The sequence below is a fragment of the Drosophila gunungcola genome, chromosome 3R (genome assembly GCF_025200985.1).
Source record: "Drosophila gunungcola strain Sukarami chromosome 3R, Dgunungcola_SK_2, whole genome shotgun sequence".
NCBI classification, from domain to species: domain Eukaryota; kingdom Metazoa; phylum Arthropoda; class Insecta; order Diptera; family Drosophilidae; genus Drosophila; species Drosophila gunungcola.
The window spans coordinates 92,979-112,282 of NC_069139.1; the positions used below are offsets into that span (position 1 = coordinate 92,979).

Consider the following 19,304-nt stretch of genomic DNA (forward strand, 5'->3'; position numbering starts at 1 on the left):
CTATATGCTATATGATTTTAATGAAATTTAAACCGTAATTCTGAAATATTTAACCATTACTATATCGCGAAGAACTAAAAAAAAAGTTAAAAAACACCAAAGTTATAATATTTTTTTATTTTTTTTTATGATTGTTCCTATGGGAGCTATATGCTATAGTCGTCCGATTTTGATAAAATTTAAACCGTAATGCTGAAACGGTAGCTTTAAAACTGAGGGACTAGTTTGCGTAGAAACGGACGGACAGACGGACATGGCTAGATCGACTCTTCTAGTGATGCTGATCAAGAATATATATACTTTATAGGGTCGGAAACGTCTCCTTCACTGCGTTGCAAACTTCTGACTGAAATAATAATACCCTCTGCAAGGGTATAAAAATATTACCGTTGGGGAAAATGGTTTACTTTATATTCATATTTTTCTGTTTCCTATACGTATTTTTAAACGGATTTCTCTGCACGCGTAGTTAGTTGATCCGCGCATCAGTTGTTGGTGTGCTGCCTGCTGCGCTGCGCTGATTTGCCGCCGGAAGTTGGCCCAGCATCTCCGCTCGTTGGCTAACCGACTGTTCGCCGAGTCATCTGCTGATGCCACTCTTCTACTGCTGTTAGCCCACAGCCCAAAGCTCTGTGGCCTTAACAGCCACTCCCCTTCGTCCTTTCGCAGACTGGTGGCAAGCATATGAGCCCTACCCCTTCGAGCTTTCTGATAGCCAAGTCGGCCCCTCCTGTGGTATAACAGTTAAAAGGTAGCCTCGCTTTCATTGCGTTTCCTAAAACCGGTTTCCTCGCACACCAGTTGCGCATTTATTATGCATGAAATCGTGTGGCACGCCACTACTTCCTGTTGCTTCGCTGTTTGTGTGCCAAGTGCTTGGGGCTTCGGAGCTGGAAGCTTGGAGCTTGGCTCAGTGCCTGCCAAAGCCAGTGAGCCTGAGTTCTTCGCCTCACACTCGCCATTTAGCTCGATTGCGATCAGTTTCTGTTGACTTTTCTCTTTCTGTTTTTGTCTTCGGCTGGCTCGTTAAACCTTGGCCTTGAGGCCCTTAAATGGCGGGCTATCGTTGAAATAAACAAATGAAAAATCGAGTAAAACAAGAAAGGAAGTAAACTTCGGCAAGCCGAAGTTAATATACCCTTGCAGCTATTGCAAGAATTAAATATTTTTAAAAACATTAAAATTAAGATTTACTTGCGTATATGTTTAAAAACATTGAATCTATGATGATTTTCAGTTCAATTATTAGATAGTTATTTTATATAATTATATTATTTCTATGGGAGCTATATGACATAGTCGTCCGATTTTGATGAAATTTATACCGTAATTCTGAAATATTTAACCATTACTATATGTCGAAGAACTAATAAAAAAATTGAAAAACGGCAAAGTTATAATTTTTTTTGTATTTATTTCCGATTGTTCCTATGGGAGCTATATGATATAGTCGTCCGATTTTGATGAAATTTAAACCGTAATTCTGAAATATTTAACCATTACTATATGTCGAAAAACTAATAGAAAAATTGAAAGACGGCAAAGCTATAGTTTTTTTTTCTATTTTTTTCCGATTGTTCCTATGGGAGCTATACGATAAAAATTAAAAAACAGCAAAGATATAATTTTTTTTATTTTTTTTTTCGATTGTTCCTTTGGGAGCTATATGTTATAGTCGTCCGATCCGGCTCGTTCCGACTTATATACTACCTGCAATATAAAGACAACTTTTGGGAAAGTTTCATGTTGATAGCTTTAAAACTGAGAGACTAGTTTACATAGAAACGGACGGACATACGGACGGACAGACGGACAAGGCTAGATCGACTCTGCTAGTGATCCTGATTAAGAATATATATACTTTATAGGGTCGGGGATGTCTCCTTCACTGCATTGCAAACTTCTGACTGAAATACCCTCTGCAAGGGTATAAAATGATTGCAGCGGCAGTTGCCAAACTGGCTTCAGACAGCTTCTTTGCTTTCCATAGCCTAGCAAGCAACACAGTGGCCTTGTCAAGACTAAAACTCAAAATATCACAATCTTGTTTAAGTCTTATATTTTTAAGATCTGTATTTTAAAAAGGAACTACTCTCTTTCGTCAGTCAACTAAACTGATTGTTTTAAAAGTAATTTGAGTACAATAAACTGTCAAGTTAACACTTATATTATTTAGCATTGGATTGCAACTTTAGAATCAATCTTTCGGCAAGGGTATTATTCAATTCGTCTTTTGGTAGGTTTTTCTGCCCTTGTCGGCCTCATTATCTCTCCGCCGACTTCTTCGTCTGAGTGATACATAATATCCAAATCGCGGCTTGGCCTTCGCTTTAATTATCTGTCCGCTAGGCTGGCTTTATCTACTTCTGGTGTTTTTTTTTAAGCTGGCGCGGCTTAAAGCTGAAGCTTTTCTGGCCATTGGCTCTGGTTCGCTTTTAGTTTCATTCAAATTCATTGTTTGGCGCTGGCAAAAGTTTTCTGAACATTGCAGCTCATTAGCCGTTAGTTTCATTTAAACCAATTCTGAAATGTACTCGCAGAAAACTCAGCGCTATAAAACACAATTTAAACGGTGAAACCGAGAGGAGGCAGCCATAGTCTCGGTCATATAATTCCTTTCAATCAGGGATTCTCTCTGCGCTGCAACGCAAAGGTCGCCAAAGGTAAACTCCAGAACAGAAGATGCGGCGTAGTATATTTTCAATTGTTCGCTGTTCTCCTTGGCACTGCCTCTATTTGCCTACCTCTGCATCCCATCTCGTTTCTACTTCGTTCTGGTACCGTCTTGATTTCAGTTGCCAAATTATATTCTACAACGACTTTTGACTCCATTTTTTTTTTTGCTTAGGTCCCGCTTTTGTACTTAGCCTTTATGATAGTAGTGTTTGTGTTCATTTAAGGGTAGAGGTTAAAAATTTCTTTGTGGCTTTTCTTACCTAACGAGTTGTATTTTGTATACCCTTGCAGAAAGTATTATAATTTCAGTCAGAAGTTTGAAACGCAGTGAAGGAGACATTTCCGACCCTACAAAAGTATATATATTCTTGATCAGCGTCACTAGGAGAGTCGATCTAGCCATGCCCGTTTGTCTTTCCGTCCGTCCGTTTCTACGCTATTAGTCTCTCAGTTTGAAAAGTCGGAATGAGCTGGATCGGACGACTATAGCATATAGCTCCCATAGGAACTATCAAAAAAAAAAAAAGTTTGCTTTCTTTTTTGTTTTAAATAATGTTTGAACCAGAAAGAGTGTTTATATTTTCATGTAGAGTAACTTAAAATCCATATTTTATTTTTTTTTTTATTTATTTATTTATTTTTGGTTTGGGCTATTGTTAAAAATACCCATTGTAGGTGATATAATTATAACAATTGAATCAAAAATAGTTTGAAGCGTACCCAACATGACATCAGTGGGATCTCTTGAAAGGACTCTCTAGTGGTTAATTCAAATCTGCTTAGCTTTCAGCGCCATTCATTTGTCGTGCGTTTTACACTTGGCTCAAATTAGGCATGTAACAAGTTTGCTTTTGATGGCGATCAAAAAAAAAATGTGGCAAGAGGAGAATGAGGGAATAAAAGGAAATACTTCTTTCAACATAATGGTTTTCTGCCCAAATCACGCTAATGAAAAGCTCGGGCGACATCAATACCCAGGAATCAGGATTCAGGGCTTAGGAAAGGACGACGCAAGTGGCGAGGTAAATAAACTTAAAAAGTGCCACTCGATGTGGGTGGTGCTATGTTGGTCGAGTGGTCATTCAGTCACTGTGCCAGGATATGCCAAGTAGTTGTCGCCAACGCTGGCCTTCTTGAGCTCCGTGGGTTGTTTCTCGGCCCAATCCGCTTAGCGAGGATGGCTTGTTGCTGTCCTTTTTGGTTGTAAGTGGTAACAATGAGATTATGCTTCATTACGCGGCCAGGCCAGGACTTTCTGCGTCACCTCCTGGCCGGGGACCCGTTGGAAAGTCATAACGAGCTCTCTGCGCGCCATTAGCGTCGCGCTGGCTGACGATAATAGCCAAAGCACTTGTGCTAATGGACGACGTGGCTGCCCCGCTTCGATTGATGCAATTGCAAAATGTTATCCTGGTTTTTTTCGCCCCACCCACGCTCACATACTAAGGCTGGAATCTCAGAAATGCAGTCTGCAAAAATCCTCAGCCTGCTGCTCACGGCGATGATGATGATGGAGCTGTTGTGGTGGCTGATGCAATGATGGTTCTCGTTCTCTGTTATTCCTCCTTGTGATTCCACCGATTCTCCGCCATGGGGCCGCAAAATGTCTGTCGTTGCCAAAGTTGCCAAACTTGTTTCATTTGCGGTCCCAATATAATTGCGACCGCGTCGAAACTTCGCTGTTCGCTCGCTGTGTCTGCACTGGTAAAACATATACATATATATAGTTTTAGTGAAATATCCAATTTCGCTTATAGTAATTGTATAGTTAAATCATACTTAGTTAAAGTAGGTTGATTAGAATGTTAAATAAATCCATTGATATTTAATCTATAAACCACTAGGAAATATGCTAATTTATTATAATTTTTTCTCGGTGCACCTTTTGTTCTCGACCACATTTTTCAACGGCTTGCTCCTTTGCCTGTTGCTGTTTTTAAGCCCCTTTTCAGCTGGAATTTTGTTATTGAAAATGTTTCACTGCTGCTTGATGCAGGGCGTCCATGGGAGATTGGATTGGTTTTGGCTTGAGTCTGAGCCTGGTGTGGAAATCGAAATCCGATTCAGAATCGACAGCATTGCTGCATTTGCTTTGGGTCACGGGTGGGTCAATAAGAGAAATGAGGTTGCCATGAAGAAACATTCTTCATGGGGTGGGTAAATAAATAAGAGGATGTAAGAACATTTTGTTGGGGCTGCAAATCTGTGTGAGGAATGTTTGTAGCTCAGACGACAAATAGTCATAGTCAAAAAGCAACTGTAACTTGCCTGTTGCGTTGTTGTTTGCTTCACTGAACAAATGAATATGGTAGAGACTTAAGGAGAGTCTAGCACTTGACCAGCAATTATGTTCTTGATGCCATGACAAGATCAAATCGGCTCTGGAAGATGCACAAGATATAAAAATATAAAGAGGAAAAGGAATTCTACTGCTCAATTTGCATTTCTCAGCAGCCTATTGGAGTTAAAATAACCAAGCGACAACCTTGGCTAACAATAATTCTGCTGCTATAGGCGGTGCAATATGTCGAGGGGATAGGGGCGGTACAGCTCAGAGACGACATACCAGTGGCGACTTATGGCCAAGAGCAGCAGTGGAAAAGAATGCCGTGAGTCAAGTTAAGCTCAAGAAAAAGCCAAGAGGAGAAGAAGCCAGGAGGAAGAGCACTGGCAACTTGCAACGTTCCCTGTCTACAACTGCATCCCTTCTTTTTCTTTGCCGAGTTGCATGCAATTCTGCCGTATTTGCTACTTGCTGCACTCAGGAAAAACGCAATAATATAAAAGTTGAATGTATTAATATATTTATACCCTTGCAGAGGGTATTATAATTTCAGTCAGAAGTTTGCAACGCAGTGAAGGAGACATCTCCGACTTTATAAAGTATATATATTCTTGATCAGCATCACTAGGAGAGTCGATCTAGCCATGTCCGTCTGTCCGTCTGTCCGTCCGTTTCTACGCAAACTAGTCTCTCAGTTTTAAAGCTATCTGCATGAAACTTTCCCAAAAGTTGTCTTTCTATTGCAGGTAGTATATAAGTCGGAACGAGCCGGATCGGACGACTATAGCATATAGCTCCCATAGGAACAATCGGAAAAATAAATTTAAAAAAATTATAACTTTGGTGTTTTTTAATTTTTTTTTAGTGCTTCGAGATATAGTAATGGTTAAATATTTCAGAATTACAATTTAACAATCGTATAGCTGCCATAGGAACTACCAAAATTAAGCTGCAAATCATAATAGCTTCAATATTTTTAAACACACACGCAAAAATTTAACGTTATCAAGAGTATTTAGTTTTTGAAATAGCTGCAAGGGTATATGAACTTCGGCTTACCGAAGTTTGCTTCCTTTCTTGTTTAATATTCAAAATGGTTTCTGTTTTAAACCAACACATTTTTTTTAATCATTATTATCTTTATCGATTACGCTTTAATTGATTAATTGATCAAAAATTTCCTCTCAGTGCAGAACGAGCAGTCGACCGAGGGTAGATAGAAATGGCTACAGCAAGAGACTAACAAAATGAAGAACAAGAAAAAGGAATACTTGCTGCTGGAGAAATATTCGAGTGAATTAAAATGTGGCAAGTTGACTGTTTCGTGCATTTTGTTATTGGTTCGCTGGTTTGGCTCCATCTTCCCCCGTTCCTTCATACCGCCATTTTACCACTCCATCATTCTCCTGGTGGGTCGCCAGATTCGGTTGGCTTCCTTTAGCGGACTGGAGCTGCAAATTTAAGTTGGTCTTACTCTGGGACTACGACTGCGACTGGGTAAATGCTGCTAACGCATTTTTCTCTCCATTCGCAGCTAAATGTCGTCTGCGGCTCTGCTTGTTTTGGTTTATAACCAGAATGCAAGTGCTTTCGTTGTTGGCATTGTTGCACCACTTTTATTCTTATAACATAAACTGTCTACCATTTCAACATATCTCGTCGGTTTGATATTTAAAGTGTTCAGTTAATGTTTTAGGAAACATGCATGCAGCTGAACTTTCATAGCTACAAACAAATATTTTTTTCTGCTAGAGTATTAAATGCTTCGACTACTTATCTCAAAATGTCCCATGGGTTGCCAGTGCAGTCTTGGTCCGCCAGTTTGTTGCACTTGAATTGCCAAGTCAACGGCACTGGGAGCTGGTTTTCTTGGCTGTTTCTCCTCCAATTTTAGATCTATGGGCTCTTCTGGCCGTTGATGGTTGGTCATTCGTTGCTGCTTTTTGCTGGGTTCTGGCAGCTAGTCCCGGCTCAGCGAAAGGGCTGCCGAGGCTGAGATTCAGTGCCTGTTGCATGCCTGAGCCGTTCGACTAACTGCTGCCTCTCCACACCTGCGCAAACCTCGGGCCAACATCCTGGCGACTTTGCTAGCAGAATTATGCGACTGCATCGGACAAACACACATAAATAAGCTGCTACAACATGCACATACTTTAAGTCGTATGTATGTGCCGTGTGTCTGGAGTGGCATGCCGCTCTTGCAAGTTGCACATAGACAGAATGCAATCTACGCGGCTTTATTTGTGTTTGTATTCGATGCGATGGCTGTACCTGGACAACTTGTTGCTGCAACAATGTTGCCAACATGTGGTGTGCAAAGGGGAACCTCCGTCCACCCTAGTCTCAGATTGCTCAGCCAATTGATCGAAATTATATGTAAAGCGTGGCAGCCAATTTTTACAGCTTGGTCAATATAAGATCTTCAAATTTATTGTCTGTTTCCCTCTCTCGATTTTTTATGCTCTGTGCAGGTAAGCTGCGTTACACTTTTTTATGTTGTTTTTTAACAACATATAGCAGTTACTACAAAAGCAACGGCATCGGGTCTAGCACGAGCTAATTTGGAAGGGCAGGGGGTGAAAACAAACGCAATTCATTTAACGAGCCCGGTTTAGATTGGACGCATATTGTTTTATATGTGCCCCACGATCCCTAGGCCCATCCCATTACCCTTCGCAGTAACCAAAAGTACACTGGCGAAAATCAAATCGCGGATAAGAATTTTAACTTAGATAAAATATCTTTAAATTACGTTTTTTTAAACCTTACTAAAAACGGAAACTTGTTAGCTTTTGGGCTTTTACTTAAACGACATTGAAAAAAAGTAATATTAATAATATACCTTAACTATCAGCAATCGCTTCTCAGCCTCATCATATGATTTTGCCAGTGTAGTTCCATGAAAGTGGCAAGCAAATTGCGCGTAAGTCCCATAAACCGTTTACAACTACAAAGCTCTCATCGGCGTCATCGATGACGATGCTGATGCCCATTTTGATGTTATGGTCCCTGTTTTTGCTGTTGCCACAACTGCCGCCTGCAACAATAACAAAGCGATTTTTATGCACGCAGACATTGGCTCGTCGTCGGTTTTAACGCTCCTCAAAAAGTCTGGTAGGGGGAGTAGAATAGCTTACGAAATGCCGAACCAACCAGCTGACAAAGCTAAATCCCTCGTTTCACTTAAGGTTCTTATGAAAAATACTCAAAGAGTACTGCAAATAAAATGTTTTTTATTAGTTCAAACTCATACCGTAAGCTTCTAATGCTATCGATCCGCTCCGAAACAAAGGTTTTCTTTAATTGATGCACTAAAATATTTGCTGTAAAGGAAGTTTATTTCCCCGTTGATCAAGGTTTTTACATTTTGGGATTTAAGCGAACTAAGCTGTTTTTATTCGGAAATTAACTAGATACAAAAAAACAAAACCACGTTTGTTTGTACCAGCCTAGTTTACTGCATTTTTCGTTTCCAAGTGATCAAAACCAATTCTTCCGGGACATATAACTTTAAATTTTGGATCCCTATTTCCAAGTGGGCATTTGTTACCTTTAAAAGTTTGTGTTGTAGTTTTTAAAATTATGCAATACAATATTTATTTTTATACCCTTGCAGAGGGTATTATAATTTCAGTCAGAAGTTTGCAATGCAGTGAAGGAGACGTTTCCGACCCTATAAATTATATATATTCTTGATCAGCATGACTAGGAGAGTCGATCTAGCCATGTCCGTCTGTCCGTCGGTCCGTCCTTTTCTACGCAAACTAGTCCCTCAGTTTTAAAGCTATCTGCATGAAACTTTCCCAAACGTAGTCTTTCTATTGCAGGTAGTATATAAGTCGGAACGAGCCGGATCGGACTATAGCATATAGCTCCTATAGGAACAATCGGAAAATAAATAAAAAAACAAATTATAACATTGATGTTTTTTAATTTTATTTTCAGTACTTCGACGTATATATATAGTTTATAGTATAATTTCAGAATTACGGTTTAAATTTCATCAAAAGCGGACGACTACATATAGCTCCCATAGGAACAATCGGAAAAAAAAATTATAACTGCTGTTTTTAAATTTTTTTTAACTAAATATTTCAGAATTACGGTTTAAATTTCATTAAAATAAAAATAAAATTAAAATTAATAGTTTTAAATAGAGTTTACTGCTCTGGAATTATTTAGAGACACTATAAGCAGGGTTAAAGCGAAAAAACCGTTTTCTGTATATTAAAAAAAAAACATTTTAAAATATAAATATCAAGTAGAATCCGTACTTAATCTGTACTCGTTCGTCCTTAAATTTTTAAGAAATATTTAGCCGATTTACAAGTAAGTCCGTACTAAAATTTTTTGTACTACATTTTTTTGGGTGTACACGAAGACTAGGGTTATACTAGTTTTTTAACCAATTTTTCATATTGACTTTATCTTAGGTACCGAAGACTTGGACAATTTAAACCCTATTTCAAAGTTTTGCCTTTAAATTATTTAAGTTTACAACATTTTTGTTTTGCGTTTGCGTATTGTTTGACAATTTTTAACGTTGGCCTTTTCTTTTAGTTTCTTTGTCTTTCAGAAAGGTTAAAGATAACTCTTCTGTAGTTTTTATGTCATCAAATTTGCTACTACTTAATTTAGTTTTTCGATAAATTCACCAGTATTATTGAACATGATAAAAAGAAACCCCCTATCTTGGTGCTTGGTTTTTAAAAATGTTTTCTTCGGTTAAAACACAAGGAGTTTCTTTAACGATTTAGTATGAAAAACTAAACATTTAAGGGTAATGTTAACTGCTTATCTGGGAAATAGCTTCCATTTTTACCAGAAAGCTTGGGAGTGAAGCTTTCGTTTAACAGTTGTTAGCTACCCCTCTGTAAGTTCCACGACCCCTTACAACAAATTCTGCCTCGGATTTTTCCCCTCATTTTGGGGGTGAGCCACCCACCCTCATACACCTCCGGAAGCGCACTCACACACCCACACAGCCCGCATACCTACGCATAATTTGCACCTTGGCGTCATGCGCTCTGCCGACGTTCGGAGTCCACGTCGGCTAGTTGAGGTCGGGAAAATTCGGTCCGCTATTCCGTTCGCTTTTGCTTCGTCAGCCTTGGCCGAGCTTCGCTTTTCCGCAATTCGGCTCTTTCCACTACGTTGTCGGGGGTGGCAAATGCTCACCTGAAAACCGAGCGAGCTTCGGTTGGTAGGGGGTGTGTGTGTCACCCTCTTTTGCCACATTTCCGAAGCAGGTGTAACAATTATTATTTTCTCGTTGATTTTGCTGCCGACGTCGTTTTGCTTTTTTTGCCGCTGCTGTGGCTCTCTATCTCTCGCTCGCACACGCTGTCCTCTCGTTTGCACTTTTAGTTTTTTGGAGGCGCACACGCATGGCGCATGCATTTGCCGTCTCACGATGGAGTACTCGTGTGTGTGCGTGTGTACTGCCCGCGTGCATAAGTGTGTGTGCCAGTAATGTTACTGCAACAATAGCGATTACAAGACCAACAACTACCTTAGGGGGAGCCTGGGAGGCATCCTTCGGGTGCACGGACACGAACTGTTTGTATTCTCCAGTTCCGATCCTCAAAAGTCTTATACGAAAAGAATTATACTATCCCAGAAAAAAGGTGAATGTATATCTTTATAAGAGCTCATTGCGCTCTGCCAAAAATAAAGACTTGATAATTACGCACCGGAAAAAATCCACTGAGAGGATGAAGTATGATAAATCCACCGGCAGGTAGCAGAGCTAAAAGAGCGGGAGCGAGAACTGCAAACAGGAGAAGGCCCAAAAGGTGTACTACTGAAGACTCGTTTTTATACCGCATATTTTCGGAGTCATCGCTGCCAAGAGGAGTAATGCTGCCCACGACGGTCGTTTCCCGCTTCGTTTTGCGGCCGCTCGTCTCGGTCACGTTCGGTCTTTGAGCCCGAGTCCGGTTGGGCTCACTGTTGCTTTATTTTGGTTAGCAAGCGGCGCCGCTTCTGCCGCTGCTGCTGCCGGCGCATCAGCAACAGATTCAATTCCGGCAGCGACTGCGGCAGCGCCGTCCGACTCCGAAACAAAAAGGTATATTACCTTAGAATGCCAGTCGTTCTTACTTCAGTCTTCGTACAGTCTTTGCTTTAACCCGTTCCAACTCTGTCCGCCTCTCAGCTCGTTGGCTCTCTATAGGAATCGAATCAAATCACTTAGTATAACAGCAGCAGTAGCATAGGGTCGGTAGCCCGTGTCGTTCTTTTTCCTGGTTCCGTTCAGCCATCATCGAAAGTTGGCGTCGCAGTCGCCGTCGCCGTCAGCGCCCTAAAACCAACCACCGACACACCTCCGCCAACGACAGCGACATCCTCTCCTCCACCGCTAGTATCAACATCAGCAGCAGCAACAGCACGGCAGCAACAGCACGGCAGAACCATCAGTAGCAGCAGCAAGAGCCACCAGAACACTCTCTCACACACTTTTCACTCCACTCACTCACGAATTTCAATATCCAAATCAAAGTCGGGTTCAAATCGAAAACAGCCGCAACAGCAGCAACAACGCCTAGCACACAGCACGCGGATAATAATAAAAAGAAAATAACACGCGCAGTTCGCATCCAGTGTCCGACTTGAACAGATCACATCACTCTAGGTCCAGTCCCCGAGAATTTTATAAACGAATCTTCACCATCACAAATTGAAAAGTAAAATCCAATCGACTTCCGGCTTCGAGGTGTTTTCACATTTTGCGCGTGTAAATCAAAATACAACCACAAAAACTCAGTGTCTCTACCGCACCTTGCGTTCTCTGAAATGTAAGAATATGAAAAATTAAAAACAGCAAGAACACAACAGAACAAAAAAAAAGAATATTTTGTGCGCTCAAAAGTAATAATTTAACAATAAGCGAAGAACGAGCAAAGCAAATACAGAACTGCTAGCAAAAGTTCGTTGCTCGAGAGCCGCTCTCAAGTTCTTGGTCCGACGATACTTCTTATAGGCTTTAGGCTTTGGCAACAACAAGTTCTGAGTTCTGATCCATCATCAGTCTTTGCGTCTCTCGCTCCTGTTCTCTTCTCTACATTTAAGCCAGACATAGGCGAAGAAATTCCAGTGCCGGCAAAGCCAAGAGCCCCGCCAACAAAGAAACACGTTTTTGTGTTTTCGGGCTCACAATAAAAACAAAAAACACGAAACAAAACTGAAAAAGAAAGACGAAAAAACAAAATATCAGGCAAAAACGCAGACGTAGTCTTCCTCAGTTAACTCCGATTCGAGTCGACTTCTGGCCATAAAACCTTATGGCCTGCGATCCAATAGGCCGCACACAGACAGCCAGCCAGCCAGAATAGACTCTTGGCCACTTGTCGCTGCCGCTGTTGGCGTGTACTAAGTACGCATCCAAATAATTCCCGTAGTTTATTTTTATTGTTGTAAGTACACGTCGGCGGTGTGCGAGAGCGACGTTACGCGGCGGCCCACGCGGCTTTTGACGGGCTTGAACTCTCTTACCTGCTTTGCAGCGGGCCAATGTGTGACTCAACAACAAGAACAACAGAGGCACAACAAACCGGTAAAGTTAAAGAAATTTCGTGCGGGTTAATCAAAACCTGGAGAATAAAGAGAGAGAGAGGTTCAGGGGCTTTCGCTCCAATCTCCGGCACCAAACGTGTTTTTTCATAACTCACAAAAATATGATAAAGAATACCTCGCGAAAAAAGTTAAATTACTTACACACTTGAAGCGCACAGAAGAGCACAAAATATTCAAAATCTCGGAATATTCCATGAATTTGTTTGCCTTTGTTCCAGAGCCAAAATTACAAGAAAATCAACAACAGCAATAAAACCTAAAAAAAATATTGATTTAAAATAAAATCAAGAGATCCCCCACAAAAAAACTTATAACAAAAACTTCACTTCCCATCCAACTTTAACAACTCTGACTCGACACTTAATTGGTAATAAATCAAATTATTATTAAACATTCATGCCCATTGTGTCTCAATTTCTTGTTTATTATTGTGTGCAAAGCTTTTACTCGTTTTTTATTTGATTTTTACTCCATATATCACATTTTCTATTTCTTTTTTTCGAGTTTCACGTTTGGCTTTGAATTGGCAAGAAAATGTAAGAAAGTAAAAATTCAAAATTTGATTTATTTTACTTGTTTGAGTTCAACTTTGGCTCCCACCATTTGCATCGCAAGAAAGTAATCACACGAGTTCTGCCATCTCTTGACCAGCAATTTGAAACCTACAAGGAAATGCAGGACCAAACCCATCATAAATGAAATAAATCCAGAGCTAAAAACAAAAAAAATCCAAACGAATTCCCTGGTATTTTTCTAAGCCCAAACCAATCTCCCTCCAAGACCCTCTCTGCCCAAAACCCATCAGCCATCAAAGCATTACCGAAAAGAAACCATTAAAAAATCAAAACAGAAAATCAAAATAAAAACAAAATAAAACCATACGGAAAGGCACAAAAAAAGAAACACGCAAGAATTGTTGCTAAATCAAAAGAATTTCAGTCGGTACATAACAGTATTTTAAATTATATATTTGAACTAGTATATGTACGAAAGTGTAATCAAAGATTTACAAAAGATATTTACAAAAATCGAGATCCTGTTGAGACATACGCGAAAAAATTGATAATTTTAAAGAAATTTATATATTTATATATTTGTATGTTCGGTTGTTAGTTTTGAGCGTAATTTAAAGACGAATTTGAACGCAGAAATAAAGTGGGAAATCAATTAACAAAGGTGACCACAAAGGGAAAGTCAGAAAGAGCAAGGAAAAGATAAAGGTGATAGCCTGGAAGGTCGAAGGTAACCGCGAGAGTATGCAAAGGTTGTTAAATTGAAAATTAAATATAAATATTTACAAGGAGAGAAATCAAACCGTTAAATAGCAACATATCAGCTTCAAAGGTCGGCAATAAACAATTGAAAGGCAATCGAAAAAGGCTGCAAATATTAAAAAAAAATATATGAAAAATTAAACATAAATCCATTAAATCTCCAGAATAACCGTCAAATGAATTAAAGTAGCCAATTTGAAAATCGAAATACCTTTCCTTGCATACCGATTTAATATCGGTTGTAGGCAGAGTCAATTTGTAATTCTTAAGCAAGCAGCGTCAATCGGAGACCCACTCTCAATCGTTCTCAATCAACATTTTTATGTAACCACAGCAAGAGTTTTCCTAGCTTTGTCTCTAGCATACAGTAAGGGGTTAACGTTTTTAAGGGAGTAGCGTTAAAGTGGGATCGCCGGGTCTAATCAATGCCTCGAACGACAAGAAATCGCGTTTTGACAATCACACGAAACTAGCGTATTTCATATACACATCAGATATACCGCCTTCGTGCGTAATATAGGATATATATACATATTCTCTACAGCATATATTTATAAAGAACTTTTGCTAGCTTTGGCACTTTACAGATTCATAATCGAACCTCTATTCTATGACAATCTCTAAGAGAACCTCTTTCTAGAAACTTCGAGGCTTAATCAATCAATCAATCAATCGAAGCGGTCTTTACAATCTACAATCAATTTGCAATCAATCAGAACTTTAAACAACCCTCAAACGGTTTTCAAATATCTAAACACAACCCAAATATCTATTACCCAACCACAGTAGTGATATATTAGCATTAGCATATTAACATTTAAAAAAAAACACTTGAAATACGCTCAAAATAAGATTAAACTCAGTAGTCGTAGTCGTATAAGCAGTTTTTTTCCATCGACTAATTGTAGCAACAATTTGCGTAAAACTTTATGTCACACCATTGGCATAGCGAACATCGAAAACTAATTCAATTGGCATTATATTATAATAGTTCACATATTCACCAAACCACGAAAACCAACCAACCCTTTGCAATTTCCCCAAACTCAAAACCCGTCAAGAAAATACCAAAAAACGAAAATCTAACACTCGAAACGCGTCAAAAAATAAACTCTCGAAAAACAACAAAGTGCTTAAAACAGAAGAGGAGGATATTTCAACCAACATTTGTTGCCAATAAAACTGTCATCATTGCCGCGTTAACAGAAACCACGGCGTCAGCAGCGATTGCAGCGCTCAGTATCAGCAGCAGCTCTCAAGCGTCGCTAGCCGCTAACGCCCCCGCTAAGCCCACACCGCCGCCCACTTCATCAGTGGCAGGAGCACCAGCAACGGCAAAAAAAGAGATCGTCGCATCCGATTCGGCTGAGTCCTCCCCTATACAAGATTTAATCATGGTAAGCTTCGCCCAGAGTCCGATCCTAATCAAATTACCAACTACCGAATCCGAACTTAAAAGCCCAAGAAATCTAGAGACCCTTTAATTACACCTGAACCATAAGAAAATAGATTCGAAATCAAAATCAGGAAATCTGTATTTCTTGATAAAAACAAAAATGCTATGTGATTACTTATTAACTAAAAATATATAAGAAACTTGTACAGTTTACTATGCAAAAAGCATTCTATATTCCTTAATTTTTTATTTTTTTTTTGGTTACCTCTTTCTGCCATGATTAATCTATACTGCTAACCGCATATGAACTATATTTTGGGCGATTTTAATGTCAATGGGTTTCTTTATTTCTAAGTTGTATATACCTTAGCACAAATTTATTTAATTTTAAGTTTTTTGATTGCTTTGGCAACTAGTTTTTAGTTTTAATGCTTATTTTACACCTGCCTCTTCTGTCGTGTATATAGTTTATTTTTGGGTTGTGTTGCTAACCCAGCCATTGACATTAAAATCTAATTAATCGAAACTGATGCCCGACTTATGATTTGGCCACAAAAACTTTCACGTTTCTTCGCTTAAGCTGTTCTTCCAAGTGGACAAGTTTTGAACGGGCTTAGATCTCTTGAAGTTGGACAAATCTTTGTGCTACTGCTTCCGTCTGTTTCTCTATTACTTTCCCTGTACCAGTCTTTCTCTGCCTCTCTAATGTTCTAATTGTAGATTACCTATCCCCTATTTCCTGGTAGCGCTCGCTAAACTCTCACTGCTATTCCTATCTCTCTCACCTGAATTCTCCATCTATATCTTAACCCTCAAGCCACTTCCTGTAGCCGACTCTTTTCCTCCAGCCCCCCAAAACACGGATTATAATTTCAAACGGATAATGTCGAAAGGGTCCAGCCCAATCAGCATACACTTTTAAGTTTGTTGTATTTGTTTTATATTTTATTAACGATAAAAACAGAAAAAACCAATTCAAAAACCAAACTGAAACCAAAATAAAAGAAAACCCTCGCCAAAAACCAAATACAACAAATATTCTGAACCCACCACGCACAGCAAATGCAATTGTTGCACGCACCGCCGTCCACGCATCCACATCCGCATCAGCATCCGCAGCACCCGGTAGCAGCCGCAGCCGCTTATCAGGCCATGCAGGTGCAACAGCAGCAGCAACACCAACATCAGCAGCAGCATCAGCAACAGGCGGCCGTATTCCACCAGGTGCAAGTGCAACACCAGCAGCAACTGCAGCAGCAGTTTCACTACCAAGCCCAGGCCCAGGCCCAGGCTCAAGCTCAAGCCCAGGCACAGGCCATGCTGCAGACGTACATGCAACTGCAGGTGAACAGTGCTGTGGGCGTGGCTGCCGCCCCCGCCACGCCGACTAAGCCCGCAGCCGCCCAGATTCCGGCAGCGATCGCCGGACCGATAGCGGGCCCGGTGCCCGTTTCGGTGCCGACGCAGTTCTTCGCGGCGCCGAGCACTCCACTGACCATCATACCGGCGGTGGCCTCGTCGGCCATGTTCGCCACCGCGGCTACGCCTACTTCGGCGGCCACCACTCCGACCAACAATGTAAATAATACAGTTAATCTATCAGCCGTATCTAGAACTACTACCACTACTACTAAGAAGCAGCCGCCCGCAGCAGCGAATGCAGTCCTGAGCGCTGGCGGTGGTGTTGCAGTGGGCGGTTCCTTTGGTGGTGCTGGGGCCATGGCCTCGCTGCTGAAGCCAACTCCATTGCCACTACCGCTACCACTCGGGCTCCACCATCACCTGCCACTGGCCAGCGTACGGGGCTGCAGCAGCGCCAGCAGCGGCTGCAGTTCTGCATCTTCTGATTGTTCTATGCCATCGCCAACTTCACTACACTTATCTTCTCCTAAAAAGGTTTGTGTGTTCACTAAAAAAAGCTATAAAACAACTCTCTCCACTCAGATCTTTTTGAGTTTTCCTCAGTCATTTTCCTGTCGAGAAGTAGATATTAACTTTCTTTCCCCACTAACTCCTAGTTTCTCCTGCCTTGCCTGTTGTTTTGACAACTCTGCTTGTGTATGCTCTCTGATCTCCAAATTTTTCATCACTCACCAGTAGTTAAAATATGCTCTTAGTCTTTTTCATTCGTGCTCCTGTTTGTTGTTGATTTTGTAGATGTAATTGCGAATTATATTGTTAGTTTTTATAAAAGTCAACTACTCAGTTATAAGATCATTAAGGTAGTTGTAAGAGGTCATATACAATTTCACAGTACCGTTTTACAATTACTAATTGTTTCTTGACAATACGTCATTTGCACATCAATGACGTTCTTACACTAGAAAAAAATACTCCTTTTTATTTTTAAGTATTTACTAAAAATTTGGTTTAGTCAAACATTTTAAAGTATTTTAAACCAATTTATCCGATTTATTTAAGTTTAGGTTGTCGATCTAATATTTTCCTAAATCGCAACGACTGTTGTTTGAGAACGTCTGTGTTAAACGATAAACGATAATTAAATGTCAATTGAACAAAATATGAATATGGGAATATCGGCTCTTGTTCCTTTTACAGACTTTTGAACCGATTTTAATGGGCCGTTTTCTGAAGGCTCACTTTTTGGATTTTGTGAGTCAATTGCGCGTAATAAAATATTGTGCAACCGCTCGCCCATCTGACCAGCATACAAATGAGCCTTAAATCGGGTTGCCTATATCCGACACGAGTTTTTTGGGCACAACCTGAACTTTGTTGGAAGTTGGTAAATTTAGAAAAAAGAAAAAAGTAGGTTTGCAAAAAAGGTTTCTGGCCGACTGGGTTTATTATTTTATCAGTCATAACCATCGCGTTGCAGGCGAGCATTAACCGCAATTGTTTGGCCAGCACTTACACTTTGTCCTGGACAACTCCTCCGGCTCCCCTCCGCCTCTGCCGTTTTTAGCGCTTTTCCGCATCCGTTTTTCCTAGTCAGCCACATGTCGCCCGTATTGATTAGTTGGCGTTGAAAATGTCGCTGCAATTTGTTGGCGCAAACTGCAGCTCGAAAGGCAAAAAGTTGTGCCTCCCCGTCACTCACTTCTGGCAATAAAACGCCCGGTTTTGACCCTTTTTCTCCCTATTCAGTTCTATTTCCCCAGACGTGGCCGCGAGTCAAACAAACGTGGCCTGTTTGCCTAGTGTGCCAGTGGCCAGTGCTCGGTGTTCAGTGTCGTGTATCGCCCCTCGTATCCTTTGTCCTTTGTGTTAGGTGTCCAAGTGTCCGAGAGTCGGCGTACAGTGCGTATGTGTGCTCCGTTTGTTATTCTAACGGCCGGGCGAGCTGGCAGTACGGACGACCAACGTCTGCCACATTTACTATCAATTTATCGTAGCCAACAATTCCTTGCTGCTGCAATTACCCCCGAGCCTCATTAATGTTTAAACTGTACTTAAATGACTCTATTATGTACTTTCCCCTTTTTGAACACCCGTCCACGTTAAATGGTCTGTAATTGATTTTGTTTAACATACGACTCAAAAACACCAGACACCCCTGCTCTTATCCATTAGCCGATTTTAATGTTGATTTTAGTCTTTTACTTTATTTTCGTGCGATTTTCCATCTGGTAATCATTAAATGCAGCCAGCCAGTCGTACATGAAAATATTTTGTGATTAAATAGTTTTCGCATTGATCCCCGTTACGTTGCGTTACTATGTGTAATTATTATTTTTATGTGGCAACCAATTCCGTTGTGTTGTTTTTCGAAATGCCCACAAAAACGGAATACTGTAAAATTTAAATTAATTGGTATTTATGTGGCCCAACAATCCGCTTTTTCAATTTTCCCACCTGTGCTTCTCGTTGAGGCAAATATTTTTGTCAGCAGCAGCCACAGCAGTGAACTGCCTAAGCAAACAGCAGTGAAACTGGGCAAACAACCCCTAGGTGCTAATAAAGACCGCGAAACAAACCCAGTAAACCGCACGATAAATAAGGATATTGAACAGTGAAACATAAAAGATTCTGCAGCGTGAGCAAATAGAACATTTTTCAAATTAGGCAGTGCGCTTGGGGATTTGGATAAACATGTTGCGCGGCGGCAACTTCGTGGCGAAGGCGGTCAGAAGAGTAA

The 19,304-nt window shown here is 40.5% G+C and overlaps 1 protein-coding gene across 19 annotated transcripts in view; it reads left to right on the top strand.

Moving 5' to 3' along the window:
- The window catches only part of LOC128251996 (polypyrimidine tract-binding protein 1), a 151,201-nt gene that overhangs the window by 57,681 nt on the left and 74,216 nt on the right, over nucleotides 1-19,304 (top strand). For 3 of the 19 annotated variants that reach the window (XM_052979326.1, XM_052979327.1, XM_052979328.1), the window contains exons 1-2: nucleotides 13,554-15,206; nucleotides 16,265-16,783. The exons of 7 other annotated variants lie outside the window; for them this stretch is intronic. In XM_052979326.1, the coding sequence (XP_052835286.1) occupies nucleotides 14,739-15,206; nucleotides 16,265-16,783 (987 nt within the window). In that variant the 5' untranslated portion in view covers nucleotides 13,554-14,738. Of the gene's footprint in view, nucleotides 1-11,084; nucleotides 11,758-12,753; nucleotides 12,903-13,186; nucleotides 13,281-13,551; nucleotides 15,207-16,264; nucleotides 16,784-16,810; nucleotides 17,102-19,304 lie in introns of those variants that run through there. 9 more of the 19 variants (XM_052979331.1, XM_052979332.1, XM_052979329.1 and 6 more) reach the window with 9 other exon arrangements.